Source organism: Hyperolius riggenbachi, chromosome 6 (assembly GCF_040937935.1).
Source record: "Hyperolius riggenbachi isolate aHypRig1 chromosome 6, aHypRig1.pri, whole genome shotgun sequence".
Lineage (NCBI taxonomy): Eukaryota > Metazoa > Chordata > Amphibia > Anura > Hyperoliidae > Hyperolius > Hyperolius riggenbachi.
The window spans coordinates 171,599,894-171,616,017 of NC_090651.1; the positions used below are offsets into that span (position 1 = coordinate 171,599,894).

The 16,124-nt window shown below is 42.3% G+C and overlaps 1 protein-coding gene across 3 annotated transcripts in view; it reads right to left on the reverse strand.

The window, feature by feature from the left end:
- Positions 1 to 665: 665 nt before the first annotated feature.
- MRTFA (myocardin related transcription factor A) overlaps positions 666 to 16,124 on the reverse strand; it is a 251,763-nt gene continuing 236,304 nt past the window's right edge. For all 3 annotated transcript variants that reach the window (XM_068240222.1, XM_068240224.1, XM_068240221.1), the window contains one exon: positions 666 to 1,519. In XM_068240222.1, the coding sequence (XP_068096323.1) occupies positions 1,044 to 1,519 (476 nt within the window). In that variant the 3' untranslated portion in view covers positions 666 to 1,043. The remainder of the gene's footprint in view (positions 1,520 to 16,124) is intronic.

Below are 16,124 nucleotides of genomic sequence, written 5' to 3' on the forward strand. Positions count from 1 at the left end.
GGGCAACCCACCTTTGTGAGTATTCATTACCCACATTATTATACAATCCACTTGTTCTAAAGTTACTGCACCATAAGGGCTCCTGGTCTCATCCTTTCCCTAGGCCGAAGACGTTCGTCACCTTAGTGTGGTGATCGTCATGGACCTTCTCAGACATTGTCAGGAGATGCACCAGAAAAACTCCTCATTTTATAGCACATCTATTACTCTAGTACACAATAGATTTGAGTCAACGGGGCACGAGTCAGTATGGACAGAGTAATTGACCCACTTAGGTTTGCTGGCAAAATTAGTGGGTCAAATATTTGATTTATCTCAATTATTGTGACTGTTACCTCCCCCATGCATGTTCTTTCTGATTAAAAAAAAATAGAATCCCTGCATTTACATTAAGTTTCTGAGGATTTCAACACTATAAATCACTTGCTCTTCTCTAGTTTCTTAATGTGACTTTGCTTAGTAAAATCTTGAGAACTATGTTTTTTTCCATAGTGAGAAGATGTACTCACAATAATGCAGCTGAGCAACTCCAACATGTGCCCTTATGATGTAGTGAAGTATGAGATCAGAAGCTGTTGCCATGTTCCGCAAAGAGGAAAAAAAAGTAAATACTCAAATCATTCCATTTAAATTTTCCCCAAATTTTCCAAATACAAATTTGCCTGTTTCAGTTTTTGCCTTGAAGATGCGGTTTAATACAAGAGGAAAGGTTCTGTGGTAACAAACCAAGTGCAAATCAAGTATTTTTTTTAGTACTGTATGGAAATTTCTACAAAGCCATGTAAAAAATATATCAAAGTATGCGGTTTATATCAGAGATAATTGGTATGTGGCATTCATAAGACATGCAGTGTATTACATAATGCATATCCAGTATCCAGTATGGCGAGAAAGTGGCATCTGTAAAAATAGGAGCAGCAATTCATTCTGTACATTTTTACACCTTATAGTGCAGTCTCCCTGATGATGTATTGTTTTGATTAACACCTGTTACCTAATCATCAGGGAATGTGCAGCCTTCTCTTTTCTTCTGAAAAACTGAATTATAAGCATGAATCCCAATGAAGTTGCAAGTCTTGACTATCTAAAAAGTCTGTACAGAAAACACTAGGGGTGGTTGTGCTAAGCGGGGTTAGATTCATTGCCGGAGGACCGGCTAGCTCCAACCAGTCCATACCATCACTAGGAGGTTCTGATATGTCTAGCCCTAGTGAGTCTCCTTGTGGAGAGAAGTGCAGATCAGAAGTGTCCATGGGTGAGGTAAGGTGGTCCAGCATAGCCAAACTGCTCAACATATGACTGTGTAGATCATCAATTAGTGGCACAGATGCAGAGCCATCCTGGTCCCCTTGAAGTAACTGAGTCCCAGTTGAATGTCCTAGAAAGTCCTCCAGCTGGCCTGGTGCTGTGGAAGGTTGTGAGGACATCTCATTTTGTGTGACTTCAATAGTGGAAGTGTGTGTTGTAGATGTTTGCTTAAGACTTGGCACTGGAAACTCTTTAGACTCAGAATCTAAATCTGCCAATAAGAAAAAATAAATAAATATATATATATATATATATAAATACATAATACACACAATAAAACACATATCTAAATACAGATGCAGGCATATACAGATTTTTTATTCTATTAAAGTGGTTTTCCATTGTCTAGGTTCCAGCCCTACATATTGTATCCAGAACACATACCATGAAACACCTTCTCTACCAAGCACCAATGATATACTGTGCCTGGCATATCCAAAGGCCTGGTATTAGTCTCCATACATGTCTCTTCCATAAATACTTGCCTCTAGTAGCCAGATCTGTGCATAAACAGCTATAGCCTCGAGTTCTAGGCCTTGAGAAAGGCATACACGGGTAAATGTGTTTGATTGGTGTTCTATTGTAAGGTTCGATTCATAGTGGTCAGTCGCATAATGCACACGTTATAATGAGTGTGAACTGCAATGGAGACTGGGCATAGACTTTAATACAAAGCCTGCATGCAGCGAGTTAGAATCACTTGATGCAGTACTGTGAACCAGCCCATAGGATTATATGGGCAGTGAGTTGATACACAGAATTATTCTGAAGCGCAACTGAGCACTGTGAACTATAGGGGATTTTCTTCCCATCTTTCTCTCATTTAAACCACCTCTCCATGGGCTTGATTCATTTAAGGTCAGTAAATATATTGTGCGCACACACAGCGCAAGTTAACAGTAGCATGACCACGCTAAACGCAGTCCTCTCAGTGTAGCATACGCTCTTAATGGGAACCTGAGATGGGCATTGCGGGTGTATTTATACTTACCTGGGGCCTCCTCTAATGCATGGGGTCCCTTACCATCCTTTTTGGCCACTCCGTCCTCTAGTAAATCCCCCCGGTAATCCGGCCGAGCTTGCTCTTCTGCGAATGCGCAGCACGCACGCCAACCCAGCCCCCCCCCCCCCCTGCAATCTTGCAGCTGGGAGTGTTCTATGCCTGTGCAGGGATTTACTAGGGAATGGAGTGGCCAAAGAGGATGGCAAAGGACTCCACGCACCTAATGGGGCTGGAGGAAGCCCCAGGCAAGTATAAATTAACCCACAATGTCCATGTCAGGTACACTTTAACTTGCTCCTAACTGCCACGCGACGTGCTTGTAGCGCGACTGTGGTAGTCCACTAGTCACTACTACATTAATTAAGATGGTCATGTCCTGTCTGAAGACAGTTCTTGTGTTTCACTGGCTTGTCTGCAGATGGTCTGCAGTAGTGCTGGCTTTCTGGTCTCATCATGTAGCAAGTGTGGTTCTATTTAAGAGCTGTGAAAGAACTCAACAGTGCCAGATCTTTGTGCTGCTTGCCCTGAGTCTCTGGAAATCCTTGGCCCCGATTCCTGATCTGTCCCTGTACTTGCAGATGTGTTGCCAAACCTTGCATTCCGTCCTGACGTCGCTCTTTTCCAGCTTTTTATGTGCGTATATTTGTATATGTATACATTTGTATATACTTCCTGTGTTTATACAGGTATTTAAAGGTATTTAGTTAGATAGGTTCACTGGGGTTTTGTGTACCCACTGTATTATGGGTTCCTTGCATGCAAGTTGTACATCCAGTGCTTTGTAATAAATGTTTTTGCAGGATATATCTTGTTTCAGCATTTGCTGCAAATTGTGGTCATCCCTCGGTCCTCTCTGTCCAGTTTGCTTCTAAGCAACTGAAGGCCTGTCTTACATTAGTGAACATTACATAGTTAGATACTGGAAGTATTTTTCATAGAGAGATGAAGCCAAAATGGAACTTTTTGGCTTAAATGAAAAGCGTAACTTTAGAAGAAAGAAAAACACTGCATTCCACCATAAAAAAAAAAACTTATGCTACTAAAACATAGTGTGGTAATTTTCTCTAAGCTTATTTTGCTGCATCTGGGCCTGGACAGCTTGCCAGCATTGACAGAACAATCAATTCTTACCTATACCAAATAATTCAAAAGGAAAATTGCAAAACATTTCTGTGAGCTACAGTGGGTAATGCAGCAAAACAATGGCCACAATTCACTAAGATCATGCTGGTGATAATAAGGCAAGTGAAAACTTATCACCACACATCGATCGGTATTTTGAGTCACTAAAGAAGCTTGCCTTAGTAACATGTAGCGATACGTTTTCACAGTGAGAGTGTTATAATTCCAGTCCTTAAAGGGGCACTATGGCGAAAAATTGTAACATTTAAAATACGTGCAAACAAACAAATAAGTACATTTTTTTCCAGAGTAAAAATGAGCCATAAATTACTTTTCTCCTATGTTGCTGTCACAGTAGGTAGAAGAAATCTGACAGAAGCAACAGGTTTCAGACTAGTCCATCTCTTCATAGGGGATTCTCAGCAAGGCTTTTATTCTTTATAAAGATATTCCCTAAAAAGGATTTAAACAATGATGCTGGACAGCTTCCCTGCTCGCTACACAGTTTTTTTGGCAGTTGGACAAAGCAACTGCCATTCACTAAGTGCTTTTGAAAATAAATAAATCCCTGAGAATACCCTATGAAGAGATGAACTAGTGCAAAACCTGTCAATTCTGTCAGATTTCTACTACCTACTGTAAGTGACAGCAACATAGATGAAAAGTAATTCATGGCTCATTTTACTCTGGAAAAAAATGTACTTATTTGTATGTGTCTGCACATATTTTAAATTTTACAATTTTTCGCCATAGTGCCCCTTTAACTACTTTGGCCTCCTGGATGTACTAGCTACGCCCAGGAGGCCATGTGCGCTGCCCCCCGCTGCCGATCGCGCGCGTGCACGCGCACTCCCGGCCCGCGGTTCGCTAGCCAGGCAATCAGTGAATCGGGCTATGGAGCCCGATCACTGATTGCTCTCCCCCCGAGAAAAACCGTCAGCTTCGCACGGAAGCTGAGGTTTTTCTGTTCCTATTTCCCCCGACGTCACTCTAAGCGTCCGTGTTATGCTTAGAGTGACGTCATTGTAAACAAACTCATGGCTGCCATCTTGTGGCCAAAAAGCTAACTGCAGGAAAATGCAAAAAAAAATTAAAAAATAGACCAATATGTCCTAAAAAAATTGATTTGCATCCCACCCTCCCAAAAATACCTACATAAAATGTTTAATAATAATAAAAAAAAACATTACAATTAAAAAAAAAAAACACAAATATTTACCTAAGGGTCTAAACTTTTTAAATATCTATGTAAACATGAAATATTTATATATTTTTTTAATTATAAGCTTGTAAATAGTGATGGATGCAAAACGGAAAAAATGCACTTTTATTTCCAAGTAAAATATTGTCGCCATACATTGTGATAGGGACATAATTTAAACGGTGTAATAACTGGGAGAAATGGGCACATACAATATGTGAGTTTTAATTGTGGAGGCATGTATTATTTTAAAACTATAATGGCCAAAAACTGAGAACTAATGCATTTTTTCTGTTTTTTCCTTATTCCTCCTGTTAAAATGCATTTACAGTAAAGTGGCTCTTAGCAAAATGTACCCCCCCCCCCAAAGAAAGCCCAATTGGTGGCGGAAAAAACGAGACATACATCAGTTCATTGTGATAAGTAGTGATAAAGTTATAGGCTAATGAATGGGAGGTGAACATTGCTCGGAAGCATAAAGTGAAAACGACTGAAGGCTGAAGTGGTTAAGTTATCACCTCTGTAGTTATTTTTACATGCAGTAGATAGGGAGGGGAGGAGAACATACAGATAGGATGTTGCTCCCCCCCCCCTCCTGCTGCCTCCCCTGTGTGTATGTCTGTGTGTTTACATAAGCTTAATGCCTTTCTCTTCCTCCTCCATGTGCTTGCTGTGTATTTCTCTCTAAACACAGTCCCCTCTGTATAAAAGCCTTTAAAATAAAGCAGGCAGCTCAGAATCCTGCACTATACATTGCTGTCTCTAGTAACACTCTGCTTAACAACAGCTCAAGCCAGGTGATAATTCCTCACACACTTTACAGTTGTTATTACTTGCATTCCTCTCTGTGAATTAACATCCAGTCTTTAAGTTTAGGATTCAGTCATTAATTTAAAGTGGATCCGAGAAAAACTTTTACTCATTGCATAATTGTGTTCCTTTCATATAGTTTATAGGGCATTCCTCAAGCCAAATACTTTTTTTTGGTTTTAATACTCCAATTCCCTATAAACTAAACAAGCCTCGCCCACAGCTTCTCTTGGCACTCTGAGACTTAGTAGCAAGGGCTTATGGGAGCTCAGTCTGTGCAGGAAGAGGAGGAGGTTACTAGCCAGAGTTTTCAGAGGCAGAGGGGAGGAGTGAAGTTTTCACAGGCTGAGGGCTGGAGATGCAAAGCCGCTTGCCTGTGTGTAATGTGACAAACAGAACATGGCCGCTCTCATTGTATCACAGGAATAAATAATCGTAAACTGCTGAAGCGGTCTACAGCTAGATTTGCTGTGTAAAGTATCTAAACTTTAGATAAGATATATACACAAGTTACTTGTTCTAGTTCGTTTTTCATCTCAGATCCGCTTTAAGGATTCAGTTGTTAACTGAAGGAATCATTTCTTAACTTAAGGACAGAATTTTAAGGTTTGCCTGAGGTAAAGTGCTTAGTGAATACTAAATGACCATGGTAATAACAGTAAACACAGCTAAGAATCCTTATTAAAGACAGGGGATAAGCATCGATCCAATGATCCTGAAATTGGACCTGTACTCTTGCACAGGACAGAAGGAAAACACAGAGAAATGCACCCTGTATGTATATAGAGAATGTGTCCTGTTCAATTCCCCCTCATTTGTGTCTAATCATAAGTTTATGCTTTATGATATGTATATGTTAAGTAGGTGCCTATTGGTACCTGGCATAAAAGGGAACTTCCTGATGAGAAAGGCAGGTCTCAACATATCACCACTAGTAATGACTGGAAAATTCTCCTAACATTTTAATCTCTTCTGATCGAAGAAGTGGAAGCAATGCTAGCAAATAAAAGCCATTACCTGCCACTGAATTAACTCGTTGAGCATAGTTTTTAGCTAATTAACTGGCAGCTTTGAAGTGACCTCCAGGAGATTTGGGCACAGGATAAAGCCGATAGATGGCTAACCCTGCTCCTGCACAAGTCTCGGCAGCGTTAATTACTAGTTCCCCTCCAGGCCACCATGGATAGTGGGGGAAAAATGTAATTCGTCTTCCAGCTATTGCTGGCGGCCAAATTACAGTGTTTCTGTAGTAATTTGTGCTTTGTCTTTTGACGGCCCCCAAATTACTCACTGAGCACCGCTATAGCCGTAATTCCTATTACGGCCTTTGGATGGTGACGCCGGCTATGCCCAAATCTCCTGCGCTGGTTTTACAGTGCTCGGGAAGAAAGAATCACATGATCTGATGGTGGTTGCCTTCAAAAGCAACCCAGAATTGTGAGTATATTTTCACCACAATAGACCAGCTCACGCAACGATAATACACGATATCGGGCTCCCGGTGTCCTTGTGTCTTTTTATCTCTATTCGTTATACATGTTAATCAGGTCACCTCTCCTTCGCCTTTTTTCCAAGTGAAAAAAGCCAGTTTGTCCGACCTTTCTTGGTAAGCAAGCTCTTCCATCCCTCTGATTAATTTAGTCGCCATCTTTGTACCCGTTCCAGGTGGTCTATTTCCTTTCTATAATGTGGTGCCCAAATCTGTATTCCATACTCCAGATGTGGCCTCACAAGTGATTTATACAGAGGGAGTAGCATACTAGCATCTCGAGATATTATTTCCTAGGATTTTATTTGCTTTAGCTACCGCCTCTTGGCATTGCATACGATTACCTGACTTGTTATCGACCAGTATTCCTAAGTCCTCCTCAAGTCTTATGTTCCCAGCTGTATGCCATATATTTTTTACTAGCTGAGGGCCCAGTGTTGCCCGGGTATGTATTTGGCTGGTGTTGGTTCCACCCACGTTTTCTAATCCTAACACAGAATTACTCAGTTACTCAATGACCTAGTTTGTGAGCTTTGCGGTCTGTGGCATCAATAATTTGCATTGAAATTAAACAAATCTGATTGGCTGTGGCTCCACCCCTTTTCTGAATTTGAACCCCAGTCACCCAATGACCAACTGTACCAGGTTTGAAGCTTGTGCCATTAACAGTACAAAAATGGCATCAATTAAATATTCCCCTTGAAAATCAATAGCTGAATTTTGATTGGCTTTTGTAGGCTCCATCCACTTTCCTGAATATTAATCCCAGTCATTTGTTGGTCTGTCCCTGGCGTGCTTTTTATGTAGGGAAGACCAAACGTGAGCTATGATCCCGAATTGGTGAGCATATCACGTTTTAGCCATTTATTTAGGAAAGGGTTCTTTACAGTAAGAGTGATTAAGATGTGGAATGCATTGCCACAGGAAGTCGTTATGGCAAACTCTATACCTGCATTTAAAGGGGGCGTAGATGCTTTCCTTGCATTGAAAGACATTGATGGCTACAATTACTAGGTAATGCCTAATGATGTTGATCCAGGGATTTTATCTGATTGCCATCTGGAGTCGAGAAGGAATTTTTCCCTTCAGGGGCTAATTGGACCATGCCTTGTAAGGGTTTTTTCACCTTCCTCTGGCTCAACAGGGATATGTGAGGGAGCAGGCTGGTGTTGTACTTTATACTGGTTGAACTCGATGGACGTATGTCTTTTTTCAACCAAAATAATTATGTAACTATGTAACTATCACCAGTATTTGGGGTAAACATAAAAACAAAGATAAGAATGTGGATGATCTGTTTGTCCTTACTCCGGTGGCCCAGCACTTCAGAACCGCACATGGTGGTAGATACGATCAAATCCGCTTTATTGGTTTGGACCGTGTACATAGCACTATACGTGGCGGTAATTTTGACCGCCTTCTTTTGCAAAGAGAGGCTCGGTGGATTTATGAACTAGCAGCTACTGTACCCCCTGACCTTAATGAATCCTTTGTCTTTTCGCCATTCCTGCTTACCTAGTTGTCTGCGGAGCCCCTCCTGCGCTTCTACCTAACATCCTGCTGCATCTTTTATTCTATTTCCCCTGATAGTTTTTTACTTCAGGTTATTTAGGGATCTTTTCCCCTTAAAACTTTGTCTTCATGCACCTAGGTGTGCGGATCATGGCCATTTTGTTGAGGCCATGTCTTCCTATTGCATATAAATGTTAATATTTCAGGGGGTTTACTCCAGCCACTCTTATAATCTCATATACAGTGGTGTGAAAAACGATTTGCCCCTTCCTGATTTCTTAATCTTTTGCATGTTTGTCACACTTAAATGTTTCTGCTCATCAAAAACCGTTAACTATTAGTCAAAGATAACCTAATTGAACACAAAATGCAGTTTTAAATGATGGTTTTTATTATTTAGTGAGAAAAAAAACTCCAAATCTACATGGCCCTGTGTGAAAAAGTGATTGCCCCCCTTGTTAAAAAATAACTTAAAGGTGGTTTATTACACCTGAGTTCAATTTCTGTAGTCACCCCCAGGCCTGATTACTGCCACACCTGTTTCAATCAAGAAATCACTTAAATAGGAGCTATCTGACACAGAGAAGTAGACCAAAAGCACCTCAAAAGCTAGACATCATGCCAAGATCCAAAGAAATTCAGGAACAAATGAGAACAAAAGTACTGTAATTGAAACCTATCAGTCTGGTAAAGGACATAAAGCCATTTCTAAAGCTTTGGGACTCCAGCGAACCACAGTGAGAGCCATTATCCACAAATGGCAAACACATGGAACAGTGATGAACCTTCCCAGGAGTGGCCGGCCGACCAAAATTACCCCAAGAGCACAGAGAAAACTCATCCGAGAGGCCACAAAAGACCCCAGGACAACATCTAAAGAACTGCAGGCCTCACTTGCCTCAATTAAGGTCAGTGTTCACGACTCCACCATAAGAAAGAGACTGGGCAAAAACGGCCTGCATGGAAGATATCCAAGGCGTAAACCACTTTTAAGCATAAAGAACATTAAGGCTCGTCTCAATTTTGCTAAAAAAACATCTCAATGATTGCCAAGACTTTTGGGAAAATACCTTGTGGACCGACGAGACAAAAGTTGAACTTTTTGGAAGGTGCGTATCCCGTAGAAGTAACACAGCATTTCAGCAGAAGAACATCATACCAACAGTAAAATATGGTGGTGGTAGTGTGATGGTCTGGGGTGGTTTTGCTGCTTTAGGACCTGGAAGGCATGCTGTGATAGATGGAACCATGAATTCTACTGTCTGCCAAAAAATCCTGAAGGAGAATGTCCGGCCATCTGTTCGTCAACTCAAGCTGAAGCGATCTTGGGTGCTGCAGCAGGACAATGACCCAAAACACACCAGCAAATCCACCTCTGAATGGCTGAAGAAAAACAAAATGAAGACTTTGGAGTGGCCTAGTCAAAGTCCTGACCTGAATCCTATTGAGATGTTGTGGCATGGCCTTAAAAAGGCGGTTCATGCTAGAAAACCCTCAAATAAAGCCGAATTACAACAATTCTGCAAAGATGAGTGGGCCAAAATTCCTCCAGAGCGCTGTAAAAGACTTGTTGCAAGTTATCGCAAACGCTTGATTTCAGTTATTGCTGCTAAGGGTGGCCCAACCAGTTATTAGGTTCAGGGGGCAATTTCTTTTTCACACAGGGCCATGTAGGGTTTGAGGTTTTTTTCTCACTAAATAATAAAAACCATCATTTAAAACTGCATTTTGTGTTCAATTATGTTATCTTTGACTAATAGTTAACGTTTTTTGATGAGCAGAAACATTTAAGTGTGACAAACATGAAAAAAAAAAAAAGAAATCAGGAAGGGGGCAAATAGTTTTTTACACCACTGTAACTTAAAGTTAGTAAGTATGTATGAGTTTGCATATAAATCTAAATCATATAAATCTTATTTGTAATTTTGTTTTGACGCCGGTTTCTGTTCAGCTCCGTTTGCCCTCCCCTCCTCCCCCCCGTTGTGGACGCAGTGTTATTTTGTTTCCCTGCGTTCCAGGCGGCGTGAGTTTGTGGGTGGGGCACAGCATCCCTTTGCTTCCGCGTCTGCCATCTAGAGTGCAGGTGATTCCAACTTCCTGCCTCCGGTTGGTAGGCGGTTTGTGTCTGACCTGCTGGGAGCTGATGCATTTCCGGGATATCGGGTGTTTCTCTGCATAAAGTGCCCGGACTGAAAGTTGCTTGCTAACCACGCCTCCCTCGAAAAAGCTGGCCGCTTGCCAGCGAAACATGTCGGGTCATTACGGCATGGCTCTTCTACTAGCATCGCTGCTTGGCCTCCCTCTACAGAACCGCTACAAGCTGAACCCTGCATACCGCCTACAGCACGCATTGCACACTCAGAGATTCCACCGTTAACAGGGACTGCTCCCTTCGAAACTATCATACTTCTGGCAGCGGTTTATTGCTGTCTCCCCACAGACGGTAGCCATTGTTGGCTGGATCTCCTGTTTGACTGGACTCACAGTGGTTAACGGTCAGTACAAGCATCACCCCATAGTGGACAACGCATCTCAGCTTGTGAGTTTTCCTCCTGCTGGTCTCTTCAGGAGGTACCCATTTGAGATATCAATACTACATAGATCTTTATGAGCGATTGCTGTCTTCTGGATGGTAAGATACCCTTGATACATTGCCTCTATGGAACGCCGTTTTTTGGCTTCTGCTGCTGCTTCTGCTCCTGCTTATGAATCCTCATGGCTTCGCTGACTCTTTACCAGCTTTATTGAAATGGATGTTTTTCCACTGATTTATGGGCAGCCAGCGGCAAGTTGTTATACATCGTTCCTCATATTAAGACTGTTGTTTTTCAAGTCTGTGAGATCTCACTAACATCTATATCGCTTTGCCTGTTCACATGGCCAGTGCTCATTGTGATCTCTGATCTTATAGTGACCTGCTGTTGGTCTTCAGCAACACTGCTTTTCAGTTGGACATACCTGGGTTGGGGTTCCCTGAGGATATCCAGCGTTAGTGGGGTCATTTTGTATGTCAATCTGCCTTTAATATTTGCTAACTTGGTGGGTTTGGGGGCTGTGTTGGTGTGTATGTGAAGGCACCGGTTTGGGTGTTGGGTGGACATCTAGTAGCTTTTTAATTGATATATATGTGTTTTTTTGTTTTTGTATTTTTTGTCTAAATAAAGTTTTTTTTTAATATTTTTATAAAAAAATACCAGGTTTATTGGTTGGCTCTACTCCCCTCCTCTCTTTATCCTACTTTTTTTCATTAATCCCAGTCACTCAGTGACCAACTGTGCAAAGTTTGAGAACCTACCATTAACAGTGTAAGAATGGCTGCAGTTTACATTTTCCCAGTGAAATTTGTATTTGTCTCCACGCACTTTTTGGTTATGGGGATAAAAAGAATCCTATATGTTATTCTAGGTAATGTACTAAGTGTGCCAAATTTCATGCAAATCCGTTCAGCCATTGTTGCGTGATTGAGTAACAAACATCCAAACTTTTGCATTTATAATATTAGTGAGATGATGATCTACCATTGGTACGTCCAAGGTGTATGACTTAAATTAAACATTACATTAAATTTCATCTGCCACGTGCCTGCCCATATGGCCATGTTGTCAAGGTCCTGTTGTAATATGGCATTATCAGTCTTCGCGTTGATAATTCTGCATAATTTTGTATCAGCAAAGATGGCTACATTACTCTGTATTCCGTCTACTAGATCATTAATGAATAAATTGAAAAGAATAGGAAAAAGTACTGACTCCTGTGGTACTCCACTACTAACAGTTTCCAGTTTTGAGTATGTGCCGTTTACCACCACTCTTTTCCTTCTATCCCTTAACCAGTTCTCTATCAAGATACACACATTTTCTCCTAGTCACTGTATCCTCAGCTTTTGTACTAGGCTATTGTGGGGAACAGTGTCAAAAGCCTTTGCAAAGTCCAAGTACACTACATTGTTGTCCCTGTGAGCTAAACATACCTCCAGATGGAATGCAATGATGTGTCAGCTTGTAAATATTACAGAGCCACACTAATCCAACATGCATACAGACTGTTTCAGATTGGTTGATCCTAATCACTGCATGACATGGATTAATGTGGCTCATTGCATTCCTGTGCATCTGGAGGTGTGTTTAGCTCACAAGGACAACAATAGATAATTTGCATATTTCAGCAGTGATGCACTGGGAGACATCTCGGAGCTCACTCCAACCTGAATTATTGCAAATAATTGTTTAACCAATTAACCTTCCTGGCCGTAAAACTTACGTCCAGGAGGCCATGCGCGCTCCCGGCCCGCGGTTTGTTAGCCAGGCAATCAGTAAATCGGGCTATGGTGCCCGATCACTGATTCCTCTCCCCCGCAGAAAAAGCGACAGCTTCTCTCGGAAGCTTCGCTTCTTCTGGCTCTAGCTTCCCCCATGCATCTAAGCGTATGTTACGGCAAAAAGTAAAACTACAACTAAATGTAAAAAAATGATAAACTACACATATATTTACATTTAAAAATTACAATTTACATCCCACCCTCCCAAAAATACCCACATAAAATGTTTAATAAAAAAAACAAAAACCATTACAATAAAAAAAACCCTGTAAATATTTACCTAAAGGTCTAAACTTTTTAAATATCAATGTAAAGATGAAATATTTTTTTTTTTAATTATAAGCTTGTAAATAGTGATGGATGCAAAATGGAAAAAAATGCACTTTTATTTCCAAATAAAATATTGTCGCCATACATTGTGATAGGGACAGAATTTAAACGGTGAAATAACCGTGACAAATGGGTAAATACAATGCATCGGTTTTAATTATGGAGGCATGTATTATTTTAAAACTATAATGGCCGAAAACTAAGAAATAATGATTTTTTTCCCGTTTTTTTCTTATTCTTCCTGTTAAAATGCATTTACAGTAAAGTGGCTCGTAGCAAAATGTACCCCCCAAAAAAAGCCTAATTGGTGGCGGAAAAAACAAGATATAGATCAGTTTATTGTGATAAGTAGTGATACAGTTATAGGCTAATCAATGGGAGGTGAACATTGATCGGATGCACAAAGGGAAAACGACTGAATGCGAAGTGGTTAAAGAAGGCAAACTTTTGTTTTCCATAGCATTTTAGTAAGAGGCCTTCTTGGTCCATTGTAGCCCCCTACACACTCCAATGAGTTCACCATGACCTTGCTGGGTAGTCTGTAAGTGCATATTAAGTAAGTAAACATCTTATGTATTCATCTTATAAACATCTTATGTACTCATTCATAAACAACATTGCAGAAGAGGAGAGTTGCCTGAAGATGGCAGGCTCTGCATGTTGCTCTGTCTTTTTTGTTTTGTTTTATGTGTTTTTGTTTTTTAACATTGCCTTATGCAACCCAACCATATAACCTTCACCAGCAAAAAAATACTAAGCATTTGGAACTCAGCTGTACCAGATCTACCCCTGGATATTTATCTACTCTTGACCTTCTCAGGATTCTAACCAGTGAAGCTACAGTGCTGAATCGAGCAGTGAGGCTTACATGAAGAGGCAAAGGTTATCTGGCGCGCCTGGTGCAGAGGACTGCATTCACTACTACCTGGAATTATATTCTCTAATGTCAAGTCGATATGCAACAAACTAGATGAGCTTTAACTACTAATCAGGACAAAGAAGGACTTTTACCTCTCTGCTGCTCTTTGCTTCACAAAGCTATCTAAACTTATTCCAGACAATGTTTTTGCAGATTAATTTACATTCTATAGATCAGACCTGGACACACTAATCCAGCCTTTCCCAACCTTTTTACCTTGGAGGAACCCTGTTAATAACTTTTGGATCTCAAGGAACCCCTGCAAACAATTTTTTGGTCTCAAGGAACCCCTACATTTAGTTTTCAGGAGGCATGGTCTTTAAGTAGGTTAGGCTGCTAATTTCACTATCTCCTATTACACTGCCACTCATTATACTGTCTCCTGACCCCCCCCAATTTAGTGCTTCTTGTTACAGTACCACCTATTATAGTGTGCTCTATTATACTTCCCCCACGATGGGGTAAAATGCCAAGGAACCCCTGCAGAGTCCTCAAGGAACCCTGGGGTTCCAGGGAACCCTGGTTGAAAAAGCCTGCACTAATCTCTGGCAAAACCAAAGGTGGTTCTATATTAATGATAAGTGGTGCATGGATGTTACAATTAACCACTTCCCGACCGCCGTATAGACAAATGGCGGCGGTCCTTGTAGGGGCATGGGCGGCGCGATCGCGTCATCCGTGACGCGATCGGCTGCCAGGGACTGGCTCCGCCCACCTGGCGCTGTAACCCGCCGGCCGCTCGGAAGCGCCGGCGGGTTACTAGCACCCAGATCGCCGCATACAAAGTGTATAATACACTTTGTAATGTTTACAAAGTGTATTATACAGGCTGCCTCCTGCCCTGGTGGTCCCAATGTCCGAGGGACCACCAGGGCAGGCTGCAGCCACCCTATGTCGCACCCAAGCACACTGATTCCCCCCCCCTGCCCCAGATCGCCCACAGCACCCCTCAGACACCCCCCCTGGCCACCCCCCAGACCCCTGTTTGCACCCAATCACCCCCCTAATCACCAATCAATCACTCCGTCACTATCTGTCAACGCTAATTTTTTTTAATCCCCCCCCCTGCCCCCTCCTGATCACCCCCCCCCACCCCTCAGGTTCTCCCCAGACCCACCCCCCTGTGTACTGTATGCATCTATCCCCCTGATCACCTGTCAATCACCCATCAATCACCCCCTGTCACTGCCACCCATCAATCACCCCCTAACCTGCCACTTGCGGGCAATCTGATCACCCACCCACACCAATAGATCGCCCGCAGATCCGACGTCAGATCACCTCCCAAGTGCAGTGTTTACATCTGTTCTCTACCCTAAACACCCACTAATTACCCATCAATCACCCCCTATCACCACCTGTCACTGTTACCCATCAGATCAGACCCTAATCTGCCCCTTGCGGGCACCCAATCACCCGCCTATACGCTCAGATTGCCCTCAGACCCCCCCTTATCAATTCGCCAGTGCAATATTTACATCTGTTCTTCCCTGTAATAACCCACTGATCACCTGTCAATCACCCATCAATCACCCCCTGTCACTGCCACCCATGAATCAGCCCCTAACCTGCCCCTTGCGGGCAATCTGATCACCCACCCACACCAATATATTGCCCGCAGATCTGACTTCAGATCACCTCCCAAGTGCAGTGTTTACATCTGTTCTCTACCCTAAACACCCACTAATTACCCATCAATCACCCCCTGTCACTGCTACCTATCAGATTAGACCCCTATCTGCCCCTAGGGCACTCAATCACCCGCCCACACCCTCAGAACGCCCTCAGGCCCCAGCCCTGATCACCTCGCCAGTGCATTGCTTGCATCTATTCCCCCCTCTAATCACACCTTGAGACACCCATCAATCACCTCCTGTCACCCCTAGCACACCTACCCATCAGATCAGGCCCTAATTTGCCCCGTGTGGGCTCCTGATCACTCGGCCAAACCCTCAGATCCCCCTCAGACCCCCTTCCGATCACCTCCCCAGTGCATTGATTGCATCTATTTTCCCCTCTAACCACCCCCTGAGACACCCATCAATCAACTCCTGTCACCCCCCTAGCACTCCTATCCATCAGATCAGGCCCAATACAACCTGTCATCTAAAA